At 46.7% G+C, this 15,305-nt stretch overlaps 1 protein-coding gene across 10 annotated transcripts in view; it reads left to right on the forward strand.

The window, feature by feature from the left end:
* The window catches only part of FBXO25 (F-box protein 25), an 82,572-nt gene that overhangs the window by 43,096 nt on the left and 24,171 nt on the right, over positions 1-15,305 (forward strand). For all 10 annotated transcript variants that reach the window (XM_039223911.1, XM_039223906.1, XM_039223909.1 and 7 more), the window contains one exon: positions 428-520. In XM_039223911.1, the coding sequence (XP_039079842.1) occupies positions 428-520 (93 nt within the window). The remainder of the gene's footprint in view (positions 1-427; positions 521-15,305) is intronic.

The raw sequence follows: 15,305 nt of genomic DNA on the forward strand, positions 1-15,305 counted from the left end.
GTGGCCGGATGCCTTCCGGGGCTGCGGGGTGCAGGGCTCCCTGCAGGGTGACTGGGCGCCTCTGCACGGGCATCTGTAGCCTGCAGGTCTTCACACGAGCCTGGCAGAGGTAGGAGCCTCACAGACACCTTGCATCGTGGCTTCACTCCCCTACGAGTCCCAGCAGAAGTCAACAAGCAATTTAATATTTGTCTGTATCAGCAGTGGTGTAAAAATGGTGGTATGTCAGGTCTTGATTATAAATGATTTCCATTTAGCATTGCTGTTTTATTCCACGTTCATCTGAGTATGGAATAAATCATAAAAACAAATGCCCTTTTCCAAAATTCAAAAAACAATTTTGCACAGACTCATTCACAGTAACTGTCGGTTTAGTTTGACTAATTGACTGATTATGGATTTCAACTGTTTTGTGTCTGTTTTCCAGAGGCATGGCTATTGTACTTTGGGAGAGGCTTTTAATCGCTTAGACTTCTCCAGTGCAATTCAGGATATTCGGAGGTTCAATTACGTGGTCAAGGTAAGTCTTTTTCAGAAGCCACTTTGATGACACTTGATGGCCTGGGTTTTGAGGTGACAGGCATACAGTATCTAAGCGCTTCCAGCAATGGTGCAGATGGCCAAGGAGCATGGGGAGGCATTGAGGGGAAAACAGAATTAATGGGGGCTTGGGGTGCCCTGTGTCCCGTGTGCTTTCTTCCACGGCTGCCCTGCATTGCAGGTTTACTGGCCACACGCATACGGTGGTCTGGTCTGCCGGGGTCATTGCGGTCAGAGGGCAGAGGGAAGAGCAGGTCTTTGGGGAGACTCTGACCTGATGAGGTCATGTGCATTTTGTACGTGGTGTTTGTCACAGTCGTGAACCCTGCTTCGCAGCAAGCAGCAAGCTGGTAGAAGAAAGGGGGCTCACCAGCATAGATTCCCACAAAGGCCTTGAGTGTGTGGACTGTCTACTCATAGAAGGAGCTTCTCTCGTCTCAAAAAGAGCATGTATCACCTGTAATTATAGGCAAAGTGGAAGCAATGGTTCGTGATGCTGTTAATATTGGGTTTTTAAATAGGGCTGTGACATGTTGGAAATATTTCCCTAGGGAGAGTCTTTAGGAAATTAAAAGTGTTAGTGGAAGGACAAGAATATTGGGCGTTAAATAACTTTACATTTGAGGTAATGGTACCTGTTTCATTTGGCCCCGATCACAGTTGGCCAGTGCATCGAGTGTGACTGGCATGTGGGGGTCCCATGGGGCCACGTGCTTCCTGGGAGTCTCCCTGGGAGTCTCCAGCACCAGGGCCAGACAGAGCGTGTTCTGAGTTGTCACACGGGTGCACACACTGGCCAGTGTCCACCTCTTCTCTAGGTGAGGCGCTCAGATGTGACCCAGCCTGGTCACAGTGGCAAGAATCCAGGGGCCAGGAAAACCATATGTCAGCACAAGGGTCTGTTTTCCAGGAGGTATTTCTCCATGGTGCGCATGCACTGATGGGTGCACTCTCTCTCTCGTTTATTTTTTGAGAGAGAATGAGTAGGGGAGGAGCAGAGAGAAAGGGAGACACAGAATCCAAAGCAGGCTCCAGGTTCTGAGCTGTCAGCACAGAGCCCGACGTGGGGCTTGAACCCGTGAGCTGTGAGATCATGGCCTGAGCTGAAGTCAGACGCTCAGCCGACTGAGCCCCCCAGGTGTCCCCCATGGTCTCTCTTACAGTTCGGATCCTGCCGAGTTGTTTTGTCCTAGTCATTCTTGACCCCCCCCAGAGGGAGTTCACCTGTGGCGGGGTGGTAGACATCGCAGCCAGGTGGAGACGGGGGAGAGAAGGGCTCCTCATGGTCCAGCTCTGACGTTTCCGGTGCTGGTCCAGGTGCTGTGATGAGGGAGGATCCGTGGACTGTGGCCAGACGCCTCATTTCCATTGTGTGCACCCCTCATGATCTGTTTTGTCTGTATGCCTCACTCTTATCTCCTCAAGAACCTTTCTTCACATGTCTTTCATTTCTGAAAGCGAAAATATCTACTTTAGCTTCATTCTAAACAATAATGCTGGTAAAATTGTGAATTTTCTCCCTAACACATAAGGAAACGCATACCCATAAAACTAAAACGTGCTGTGTCCACTGCCAGCTGCAGTTGTGCCCCGTGGATGTCCTTGTCGCCCCCAGTGATGGCGTCACAGGGGCCTGGTGACCTGGGGAGGTGTTACAGGAGGCCCCCAAGAGCCATGCTCCCAGCCTCAGTGGCTGCTCCTATCCGTCAGTGCCTCCCGGCTCTGTCATTGCCCAGCGAGAACCCTTGCCCCCCCTGACACCCCTACACCCCCTTCAAGGACCCCTTGCTGTGTCCGCCTTCTGCTAAGAGCACAGGCACAGAACCAGCCCTCCGTGAGGCTGTACATAAACACGTGCACCTGGAGACCTGCTGTAGGTCAGCTCCCTGCCCTTCCCTCTCGCACCTTCTCTGCCCTCTCCCAGTCGCAGTCTGGGGTTTCACCCCTGTCTTTACTTGGGGCCCCACCCCAACCCCACCAGCTCCACTCTGCCAGCAGCCACCTTCTCTGCGGAGATGCAGGGCCTCCACATGCTTGGGCAGGAGGTGCTTTCCTTGTTTCCCAGTGGGCTTGTGCGCCCCAGGGAGGGGCTCGTGGGGTGTGTGCGCCCCAGGGAGGGACTTGAGGAATATATGTGCCCCAGGGAGGGTTTCGATGGGCTGGAGGTGGGGTGTGAGAGAGGAGCTTGCGGGGTGTGCATGCCCCAAGGAGAGGCTCGATGGGCTGGAGGTGTGTGCCCCAGGGAGGGACTCATGGGGTGTGTGTGCCTCAGAGAAGGGTTCATGGGTTGTGTATGACCCAGAGAGGGGCTCGTGGGGTGCGTGTGCCCCAGGGTGGGTCTCACGGGGTGTGTATGTGCCCCAGAGAGGGGCTTGTGGGTTGTGTGCGCCCCAGGGAGGGGCTCCGGGGTGGGTGTGCCCCAGGGAGGGGCTTGAGGGGCCTGGTGGGTGTTTGTGGCCCAGGGAGGGGCCTGTGGGACTGTGACCTGCACTGATGCAGTCAGCTTTGTCTGTAGGAGCCACTGCTTGGTATTTCTGTGCTGCTTTAAAGGCTTCTACAAAGCATCTACATCAGCAGCCAAGGGGATTCTCTTGGAGTTCTCAGTAAGGTGATCGATCTCCCATAATGAATGGTGAGTTGTCCACCCTCGTTAGCGGTGTTAAAATAAACCAGATGTGAAATGCCTCATGGTTTCCTTTGGTTTCCAGTGGCATTCAGGAATGTTTTATTTGACGATTTGTATGAAAGAAACTGAGAGTATGTACTTTTGAATATTCCATGAGATCCCTTTGTTCCCCTAAAATTAGCAATTTTAAACTGAGACTAGTGAATGAATAATTATTACATGTTTTCTGAATAAAAGTTCGTTTTGTTTGATTTCAGACTGTTTCTTTTGCCAAAGTAAGATTAAGCAGATTGGAGTGGGGTGTAGCCTTCATCCTCACCTTGGCAGGAATGAAACTTCAGTATCTTCTAAAAACACACTCAGACCACATTGTCCCTCCCACCACAGTCCTATAGGTAACGGGGTAAACCATTCTTGGGATTATCTGTTAAAAAACGTTTGAGATATTTTCATATCTAGATTACTCTAAGAATTTTTCAAAATTTCAGTCTGATTTTTGAGGAGTAAATGTTGTTTTTCCCAAGCTGCATTCACTCAACTTCATGAAGGAGGAGAGAAAACTCTGGGTGCTGTGTTCTTCCAACACCTGTAGCTGACGTGGCCCCGGGGCTGAGCTGAGCATGGCTTCTGCACCTGCGTGCTGATGGGGTCCCTCCCCCGGGAGTCCTGTGAGCGGGTAGGAGCTGCATGTCGTGGAACTCTGGGTGCAGCGGGGTCGGCCCCCTCCCCCTGCACCAGGGCAGGTCTTGAATTTCGTGTCCACACAGCTGGGGGAGCAGGACAGCACTTCCCGCTCTGGGCTGACGCCTGTGTGCACCCGTGCTCACGCCTCCCGCACCGCCCAGCCGTCCGCATCCTTGAGAAACCCGGTCCTTGGTCACCACTGTCCGCTCGCCTGTGATGAGGGCGCTCCATATGTCAGTGTCAGGCTGACTGGTTATCGGTGATCTCAGACTGCTCTTAAATCCTGGCTCCAGTCCACAAACGCCTTCTTGTTTTAATAATTTGTGAAAATTGTCCTGGCCTGTTACTGAAGAGCTTTAGCATAATTTATTGAGCTATTAAATTTACTCAGTCCCAGAAAATCAATGCAAACTGAAATATTTTCACTTGCTAGTAATTTTTCTCTCATTAAGTGACTGTTCACAGCTATTATTTCATAATATGGCCTGAGAAATTTTCTTATCGAAGAAGTAAAGACAAGATGCAGCTTACATTTGACCCTGGTGAGTGAACAGTTCTTAACGCCCAGTCCCTAATCCTGCTCACTTTTCATTTATCCCATTTGTAAATCATGTGTAAGTAAACGCATTTTTGGTCAGTTTTAGGAGCTTACTTTCATTAAGATAAAGATTTAGATTTGGTGGAATTTTGAGAATTCTACTTAATACAATTAAGCACACACTAGGAAACCCACCAAACCAGCGTTTCAGAGACTCTTGTAAAGCAGATCCCATCCACACCCTGCCGTAAACACTTGTACTCTCTGGTGGTAAAGTCAATTTTAGAGCCGGTTCAGGGTGGCTGGTCCCTGCCCTGCTGGTCAGCGCCTGCCTCCTGAGCGGGCAGCCTGACTGTGCCCGTTTAGTCATTGCTTCAGAGCCCTTGAACCTCAGTCTTCACCATCCAGGTCCCCATCCAGGGCGCCAGGAGCATGGGGACTCGGTCTGCTTTGCTCATTGCAGTGTCCCCAACACCCAGAGTGATGCCCCCCCGCACCAGGGTGGAGTGAGGGCTGAGCTGGGGTTCTGAGCTGCTGGAGCCGTGCTAAGTCCAGGCATGGGAGCGGTGACCGCAAGGCCGTCCTTGCTGGAAGGTTAGGTTAGGGGGATGGAGGTCAGGTTTACACCCAGCCCTGGAGCACTGGGAGGGAAGCATGCTTCCTCCCCGGGACACGGGGGGGGTCTCTGCTGGCAGGAGGAGCCCAGTATCCGGGGACATGGGGACATGCAGGAAGGTCGTGTGTGTTATGCAGAGTCTGAATGCAGCACTGTGCAGCAGCTGACATTTGAATCCGCTTTCTAAAGTAGAGACTTCTTGGGGAAAAGCCCTCAAAGGTGTAAAGGTTTATGCCAGTTTAGCTCATGTGGAAAATGTGTCTGACGTACTTCGCCCTCTGCCTGTGGGGCCTTGCTACCATCTTGGATCCATTACTCACTCTCTTTTGCTTATACATGGTGACTCTTTAATTTGATATTCTTCATTGAATAGGCTTTTTAAAAATGTTTTTTTTTTTTTTTTTGAGAGAGACAGAGCATGAGCAGGAGAGGGGCAGAGAGAGAAGGAGACACAGAATCTGAAGCAGCTCCAGTCTCTGAGCTGTCAGCACAGAGCCCGATGCAGGGAAGAGCTGTGATACCATGACCTGAGCCGAAGTCAGCCATGTAACTGACTGAGCCCCCAGGCACCCCTATCAAATAGGCTTTTTAACTAGAAAACAGTTCATGCTCTTGAAGGAGGCTAAACACTAGCACAGAGTAGTATGAGTTCTCAGTCCCTTTCCAGATTCCTGTTGGGAGCCCCCTCCCACCCCCGTGGGTGGTCCTTGTCCATCTCTGGCATATTCTCCAAGGAAGCTTCTCTTTCATAAACAAATGTGCATAGAATTTTAAAACCTAGGCAGGTTTTAACCTGCACATAGTCGTCTGTCATACTGAAAACACGTTGTGGGTTCCCTTACAGACAGGTGTTGTCCTTCCTACGTCTTGTGTTTTCCCAGACTCCTCTCTGGCCTTCTGATGGTGCAGTAGCTGATTCTTCATTTTCACGCCGCTGTAAACCGGTAGCTGGAACAGGTCTTCTTTATGACTGTTTGGTTTACTTGAACCTTATTTAAAACCCCTCATAGGAACATCCATTCTTCTCTGCAGGGGTAAATTTCGTATTTAGCTTTGTCTCCCAGCTTGCATTAGTCTGTAATTCGCGGCATAATGAGGCTGTGTGGCCAGCTCAGGAAACCGTTCCCTTAGTCGTCTGTCGGAATCTAGCGATGTTAGTACAGGGTCTGTGTACTGTATTCTTTATAGTTTCATGAAACTCGAGCACACCCTCTATGATTTAATTACAAAAATGCTTACTGAGCAATGTCGTTACCAGATACTAACCTTTTACTGTCAGGGTTCATCAGCTGTGTGGAGAGCAGGTGTGGCTGCAGGATGGGGTGTGGTTGCTCATTCTCCTGGCCTCTCTGGCACTGTTCTCAGACTTACCATCTGTAACATATTCAGGCCTCTACTCATGCTGGGGTCCTGTGAGAGTTTATTAATTCCTTGGCCACACTAAGGGATTAGTAAATACTAATTAAATGGATGTGTTTATATGTGGCTAACAAGTGAGTTCATCAGGCTGGTTACTGAGAAGTGGGTCATGGAGGATTCATGCTCAGACAAGATGGTATCGTACAGAACAGTGTGTCCATCAAGCAGTGTTTCACTAAGGGGAATTTCGAAAAGCACGTACAGTGTTCTGAAAGGGTGTTTCTATAGTGTTGTGGCTTAGAAGACAGTTAAATGGTGGAAACCAGATTTCTAAAAGGGGTAATCGAGTGACTTGACCAGGGGATACAGCAAGTTGGGATTGTGTGGCTGTGGCCCCGGAGGTAAGATGTAGTATGAATGCACGGCGGGTCTGGACACCCAGGATGCCCTGAAAGGCCCATGGGGCCCACATAAGAGATTAAGGGTTCTGGAGTTTTGCTTAGTTCCTCTACTGGCGGTATTTTCTTTTGACTTTCTATTCCATATTACTGTTGTGTTAGAATTAACATGTTCTTCTAGGAAACATTTCTATTGAATCTACAGGGTTGAATAGGGACCCCTAAAAGTCTGCGTCCACACAGAGCCTCAAAATGAGAAGCCTGGGTGAGGTGAGGAAGGGGTCTTCCTCTGCGGCCTCCAGAAGTTGGGGTGAGGTGGGGAGGGGTCCCCAGAAGCTGGAGCCAGGCTGGGGAGGGCCCTGTGGAAGCCGGGGCAAGGTGTGTAGGGGGCCCTGTGGAAGCCCGGCGAGGCAAGGAAGGGCCGTCCCCGGAGCAGTCAGGCAGGCCGGGCTCTGGGCACAGGGCTTGGGCCAGTAACCTCTGGAGCTGAGAGAATAACCGTCCACCGCTCACAGCACCCAGTGCCTGGCACTTTGCTCCAGCAGCGGCGGGAAGCTCCTGCACAAGGCTGGCGGAACCCCAGACACTGCCGCACGTGGGCTGAAGGGTGTTTTTCTCCTGCAGAGCAGCAGCCGCTCTTCATTTACCCTCTGTCTTCCCTACGGACCATGCATAATTTTGTACATAGAGTCATTTGGTAAGAATGGTTTGAGTGAGGACAGCCTCACGGACGGAAGGCTTCAGGTGTTCTTGTGAAGTCTCACTTGAAACATGGAGAATGACCCCGGCTGATGGCAGGTTCACCAACATGGCCACAGATAACAAGACGCAGAGAACATCACAAGTAGTAGAACCTGGGCAAACCTTTGCTCTTGGGACACTGATGCCACGGGGCTGGGCATTGGGACATCTGCTGATCGGTTGTTGAGACGGCTGGGTTGTGGGGGCCAGGCCGTGGCGCTCACACGCTGGGGCTGTAGCAGGGCTCCTTCCTGGGGGCCTGCGGCATGTTGTGCAGGTGGCCCAGCAGGACTGGGAAGCTAAGATGTGTGCCAGTTCTCTTTAATGACACAAGTTTGCCTTCTGTTGGAGGAACGTTTTTTCGGGAGGGGGTCGGGGGGGTCATTTGTTCCTGTTTTTCTTTTTTATTATCACTGAGCTTCTTCTCTCTGTTTCATGAGCTTCCCGAGAAAGGCCTGCCTCCCTCACTGTGGGGGCCACCGGCTCCCAGGAACCTGGGGCTGGCCCTGCCCTTACACGGCCCTTCCAGTCTGGGGACCTGCTCCCTCTGGCCCCAACCAATGTTACTTGCTTTGGAGGATGACCTCCCTGTTTGCTGAGTAGCTCATGGACCCTTCAGTGGAGCTGTGAGGATAAGGACAAAGAGCTCCCTGGCTAGAAGATCTCGTTACGTGAATTTTACAGATTTCTCCTCATCGCTGCTGAAGACTGTGTAGTATCAGCAGTTACGCCATGGTGCACACTGAGGAGGCAGGAGGTGGTCTGGGAAAGGAGGCCTTGTGTGTTCCGTAGCGCGTGCGTGCGCACACACAATTTTATATATGTATATAATCCTCATTGTTGTCAGGACAGGGCTATAGGCTACTACTCCAGGCATTTCCTATATTTTCTCCCCATAAGAAGTGTTGGATTAAAGCATAGTAGCAAAATAAAGTTGATTCTCCTCATTAATGAGTAAAGACCAAGAAATGACAGGGGCCTCATAGAGAGGCCTGCTTTCTTTTTTTCCTTTTTTTTTTTTTTTTTTTTCTACTTTAGTAGGGAATATTTAAGGGGCAGCTGGGTGGGTCAGTCAGTTAAGCACCCAACTCTTGATATTGGCTCAGGTCATGATCCCAGGGCTGTGAGTTCAAGCCCCACATTGGGCTCCATGTTGAGTGTGAAGCCTGCTTGGGATTCTCTCCCCACCCCCTTTGTCCCTCCCCCACTTGCACATATGTGCTCTCTTTCGAAAGTTAATTTTAAATTTTAGAAGTTAATTTTAAAAGGAATATATTTAACACCGTATCATAGTATCGTGAACTCTTATGCACCTGGCATGGGACTTAACATTCATGACATTTGTATCTGCCCGTCTCTGCTGCCTGATTTCCTTCCGTGGAGGCTGCCACTTTCCTGACTTTCGTGTTTATCCTTCTCTTACTGTTGGAAAATAGTTTTATGTCTTTTGTTTAAACTTGTATATTATTAAAATAGTATCAAAGTTTGAAAAACTTATTTGATATCAGTATTCTGAGAAACACCTGCTTTCAGTCGAAGGAAGCATTCTTCGACTAGCTTGACAGTTTGATCTCAGTAAAATTAAATCTGACCTTGTAGCTCTGACACTTTAAAGTAGTGCAGCATAAACTGATGGTCATGGTGTAGAACGCTGGGAGCGCAGGCTTTGCTGGTTTAGACGGTGCTTCCTCCCAGCGAACACACGTTACCTAGCATTCGCAGTGTTGTCCTCCCAGGTCTACAGGGTTTAGCCTCGGCTTTAATCTTCAACTATCCACACACTGATCCTGTCAGTGAGATGACCTGTGTGAGAATGAGAGCCACCAAGGCTCTCTTTAACATGGAAGATTATAAATTGTGTAACAGTATAACATAAATGAAATAGCAGGCTTTCTCTCTACCAGTTAGAGAGGTCTGTGAATAAGACGAGAGCCCATGGGATGTTAATTCCCAAGGAAAGTGGAAAAAAGGGATGATGCAAGAAGTAGAAATCCTGACTCACAAACCATCTGCTGAAGCCGGTTCCCAAATGGGAGGCTTGGTTCAAACACGGCCTGTGTCACTGTGATGCCCGTTGATCCTTGATCAGAGGGACAGGGTCCCAGGGCGAGTCTGACAGATGCCCTCCCGGGGAGTCTGCACAGGACTGTACCGTCAGATCCCTGGTCAGGGTAATGGTTCTGCTGCTGCCTGTGACATCTGGTTAGAACTCTCTGCTCTAACAGAGTTTCGACCATGCTCCTTTTTTGTTAAATGCTGTGAAATTGAGAAGACTTCTAAAAATTAGATCGTGAAATTTTAAATCACTGAGGGCTGTTTGAACCTGGCAGGGGGTGGGGGGACTGGCTTGGGTTTGAGGATGCCTCTGCCCCGGTCCTGGCTCTGCTCCCTGTGAGGTCACTTTCCTGACCTCTGTGGGCGGGGCCTAGTCATCCACACCCCCCCACCCCCACCCAGGGAGCCGTAAGAGGCCAGTGACGCCAGGCCCTGCAGACAGTGTCTCTGTAAGAAAGGATGTGCTTTCTGGTAATTGTGAACATGTGAGTGGTGCAGTGGTGTAGCTGTGGCCGTGAGGAGTGTCCCATGTAAAAGTCTGTGATGCTACTTGCTTTAAGCAGGAAAATTATTGGCTCTTTTTCTCAGTCCTGCACTCTGTGTGACTATTCAGAAATACCTGTACGTGTGGAGTTGTGAGTTTTCTCTTGGAGCCATGGTTAATCAGGAGTGCTCCCTGAATTTCAAATAGCTGGGGCTTTATTTAGCTGAATTCAGTCCTAGTTTTATTACATTCTGACCAGAGTCGACCCCCTAAGAGCTCTGTGGCTTTGAAATGTGTTACATTTTCCTTTGTGGCCATTTTCATAATTGATTTTTGTAAGGCTTTTATTAACACATGAGAAAAATCCCCATTTTCTATTTGAAGGATATATTTTTTTCTGTTTATATATAAAACAAGGTTTGATGGTTATGTTACCTCTTCCAAAGCTTTATAATTTTGAATTTTCAAATTTGAAGAGATACATAAAAGTTTCCTATAATATTGTGTTTTTAACAAACTTTCATTAAATTTGCAACAGATGTTCTTTGTATATCTAAATAAAGGCAAACGTCTTGTTCTGTATTCTTTGTGAATTGTGTCTTTTGCCCTTTTAATTATCATTTTTAAGTTTTATGTTATTTTGAGAGACAGAACATGAGCAGGAGAGGTGCAGACAGAGAGAGAGAATCCAAAGCAGGCTTCACAATGCCAGTGCAGAGCCTGACGAGGGGCTTGGACTCACAAACCATGATATCGTGACCTGAGCCGAAACCAAGGGTCAGAGGCTTAACTGACTGAGCCCCCTGGGTACCCCTAATTACCATTCCAGCCTGAAGTGTCACCTGTCACCTATTACCATGGACCCTCCGGTTTTCCTTAGGTTTGCACAGGTCCATGTGGCGGTCTCCGGCAGGTGTCTGTCCACCCTCCAGCCCCTGGGGATAAGTAGCCAAACTACCCTCTGTGGGTGATATCCAGCTCTGTCTCGTGCAGATATTTTACACAATACTGGAAAACGGGGGGGGGGGGGGCTGCTTGGGAAGACACAAGACACAGCCCCACAGACCCTGGTCCCATGGGGAAGGAGCTCCCACGAGGACATCAGGCCTCCAGCTTGGGTGTACCCTCTGCTCTGAGGTTGCTGGGACCCCAGAGACACTTACTTCACTTACATGAGTTGTCTCTGTTGACATTGTAGAGATTAAAAAAAAAAAAATTGTTATTTCTCTGTGCAGAAGGGAAGAGTGGGTGGCATGGTTTCACACCTTTGTGAGCCTTTTTTTTTAATAGTTTATTGTCAAGTTGGTTTCCATATAACACCCAGTGCTCATCCCCACAAGTGCCCTCCTCTATGCCCATCTCTCCCCTTCCCCTCCCCCCACACCATCAGTCTTCAGTTTGTTCTCAGCATTCAAGAGTCTCTCATGGTTTGCCTCCCTCCCTCTGCCCCCCATTTCATCCCTTCTCCCCCACAGTCCTTCATTAACTTCCTCCTAATCCTCCTATACGTCCAAACATATGGTATCTGTCCTTCTCTGCCTGACTTATTTCACTCAGCATAACACCCTCAAGGTCCATCCATGTTGCTACACATGGCCAGATTCCATTCTTTCTCATTGCCATGTAGTATTCCATCGTATAGATAAACCACATCTTGATCCATTTGTCTGTTGATGGACACTTAGGCTCTTTCCATGTTTTGGCTATTGTTGAGACTGCTGCTGTGAACATTGGGGTACATGTGTTTCTATGCATCAGCACTCCTGTATCCCTTGGGTAAATTCCTAGCAGTGCTATTGCCGGGTCATAGGGGAGTTCTAGTGTTAATTTTTTGAGGAACCTCCACATTGTTTTCCAGAGGCGCTGCACCAGTTTCCATCCCCACCAACAGTGTAGGAGGGTGCCCGTTTCTCCACATCCTCACCAGCATCTAGAGTCCTCTGATTTGCTCATTTTAGCCACTCTGACCGGCGTGAGGTGGTGTCTCTGTGTGGTTTTGATTTGTATTTCCCTGATGATGAGGGATGTTGAGCATCGTTTCATGTGTCTGTTGGCCATCTGGATGTCCTCTTTGGAGACGTGTCTGTTCATATCTTCTGCCCATTGCTTCACTGTATTGTTTGTTGTTCGGGTGTGGAGTTTGGTGAGTTCCTTATAGATTTTGGATACTAGCCCTTTATCTGATATGTCATTTGCAACTATCTTTCCCATTCCGTTGGTTGCCTATTAGTTTTGTGGATTGTTTCCTTTGCTGTGCAGACGCTTTTTATCTTGATGAGGTCCCAGTAGTTCATTTTTGCTCTTGATTACCTTGCCTTTGGGGATGTGTCAAGTAAGAAATTGCTGTGGTTGAGGTTAAGGAGGTTTTTACCTGCTTTCTCCTCTAGGGTTTTGATGGTTTCTTGTTTCACATTTAGATCATGTATCCATTTTGAGTTTACTTTTTGTGTACAGTGTGAGAAAATGATCTAATTTCATTCTTCTGCATGTTGCTGTCCAGTTCTCTCAGCACCATCTGTTAAAGAGGCTGTCTTTTTTCCACTGATACTCTTTCCTGTTTTGTCAAAGATTAGTTGGCTGTACATTTGTCGGTCCAATTCTGAGTTCTCTATTCCATTGGTTTGTGTGTCTGTTTTTGTGCCAATACCATACTGTCTTGATGATGACAGCTTTGTAGTAGAGGCTAAAGTCTGGGATGGTGATGCCTCCCGTTTTGGTTTTCTTCTTCAATATTACTTCGGCTATTCGGGGTCTTTTGTGGTTCCATACAAATTTTAGGATAGTTTGTTGTAGTTTTGAGAATTATGCTAGTGCAGTTTTGATTGGGATTGCATTGAATGTGTAGATTGCTTTGGGTAGTAATGACATTTTAACTATATTTATTCTTCCAATCCATGAGCATGGTTATTTTTCCATTTCTTTGTGTCCTCTTCAATTTCTTTCATAAGTTTTCTATAGTTTTCATCATACAGGTCTCTTATATCTTTGGTTAGTTTTATTCCTAGGTATTTTATGTTGTTTTGTGCAATTGTGAATGAGGTCAGTTTCTTGACTTCTCTTTCTGTTGCTTCATTGTTGGTGTATAAAAATGCAACCAATTTCTGTACGTTGATTTTGTACCCTGAAACTTTGCTGAATTCATGGATCAGTTCTAGTAGGCTTCTGGTGGAGTCTGTAGGGTTTTCTATGTAGAGCATCATGTTGTCTGTGAAAAGTGAAAGTTTGACTTCTTCCTTGCCAATTCTGATGCCTTTTATTTCCTTTTGTTGTCTGATGGCTGATGCTAAGACTTCCAGCCCTATGTTGAACATCAGTGGTGAGAGTGGACATCCCTGTCCTGTTCCTGATCTCAGGGGGAAAGCTCTCAGTTTTTCCCCATTGAGGTTGATGTTAGCTGAGAGCCTCTCGTCGATGGCTTTTATGATGTTTAAGTTCCTTCTATCCCGACTTTCTTGAGGGTCTTTATTAAGAAGGGATGCTGTATTTTTGTCAAATGCTTTTTCTGCATCTATCGACAGGATCATATGGTTTTTATCTTTTCTTTTGTTGATGTGATGTATCACATTGATTGATTTGCGAATATTGAACCAGCCCTGTAACCCAGGAATGAATCCCACTTGATCATGGTGAATAATTCTTCTTATGTTCTGTTGAATTCGATTTGCAAGTATCTTGTTGAGGATTTTTGCATCTGTTTTCATCAAGGATATTGGCCTGTAGTTCTCCTTTTTGGCTGGGTTTCTGTCTGGTTTGGGAATCAGAATGATGCTGGCTTCATAAAATGGGTCTGAAAGTTTTCCTTCGATTTATATTTTTTGGAATAGCTTGGGAAGAATGGTTATTAATTCTGTTTTAAATGTCTGGTAGAATTCCCCAGGGAAGCCATCTGGCCCTAGGCTCTTATTTGTTGGGAGATTTTTGAGAATTGATTCAATTTCTGTTCAGATTTTCTATCTCTTCCTGTGTAAATTTTGGTAGTGAGTGTGTGTTTAGGAATTTGTCCATTTCTTCTAAGTTGTCCAATTTGTTGGCATATAATTTTTCACAGTATTCCCTTATAATTGCTTGTATTTCTGAGGGGTTGGTTGTAATAAGTCCATTTTCATTCATGATTTGTCTATTTGAGTGCTCTCTATTTTCTTTTTGAGAAGCCTGGCTAGAGGTTTGTCAATTTTTTTTATTTTTTCAAAAAACCAACTCTTGGTTTAATTGATCTGTTCAACTGTTTCTTTGGTTTCTGTATTGTTTATTTCTGCCCTGATTTTTATTATTTCTCTTCTCCTACTGGGTTTGGGGTGCTCTTGTTGCTCTGCCTCTAGTTCCTTTAGGTGCACTGTTAGATTTTGGACTTGTGCTTTTTCTAATTTCTTGATATAGGCCTGGAATACAGTGTACTTTCCTCTTAGGACTGCCTTTGCCACATCCCATAGAGTTTGGGTTGTTGTATTTTCATTTTCATTTGTTTGCATGTATATGTTTTTAATTTCTTCTCTAATTGCCTGATTTGCCTATTCGTTCTTTAGTAGGGTGTTCTTTAACCTCCATGTTTTTGGAGGTTTTCCAGACTTCTGCCTGTGACTGATTTCAAGTTTCATAGCATTGTGATCTGAAAGTGTGCATGGTATGATCTTGATTCTGTTATATTTATTGAGGGCTGCTTTATGTCCCAGTATGTGATCTATCTTGGAGAATGTGCCATGCACACTTGAGAAGAAAGTGAATCCATAGCCTCAGGATGTAGAGTTCTAAATATATCTGTTAAAGCCATCTGGTCCAATGTGTCATTCAAGTCCATTGTTTCTATAGTGATTTTCTGTCTAGTTGATCTATCCATTGCTGTAAGTCAAGTATTAAAGTCCCCTGCTATTAGCACATTCTTATCCATAACATTGTTTCTGTTTGTGATTAATTGTTTTATGTATTTGGGTGCTCCCATAAGCCGTGCATAGACATTTATAATTGTTAGCTCTTCCTGATGGATAGACCCTGTAATTATTATATAATGCCCTTCTTCATCCCTTGTTACTGTCTTTACTTTAAAGTCCAGCCTGTCTGATATAAGTATAGCTACTCCAGCTTTCTTTTGACTTCCAGTAGCGTGATAGATATTTTTCCATCCCCTTAATTTCAATCTGAAGGTGTCCTCAGGTCTAAAATGAGTGCCTTGTAGACAACAAATAGATGGATTTTGTTTTTTTATCCATTCTGCTACCCTGAGTCTTTTGATTGGGGCATTAGTCCATTTATATTCAGTGTTATTATTG

This window comes from Hyaena hyaena, unplaced genomic scaffold (genome assembly GCF_003009895.1).
Source record: "Hyaena hyaena isolate Hyena2069 unplaced genomic scaffold, ASM300989v1 scaffold_1498, whole genome shotgun sequence".
Lineage (NCBI taxonomy): Eukaryota > Metazoa > Chordata > Mammalia > Carnivora > Hyaenidae > Hyaena > Hyaena hyaena.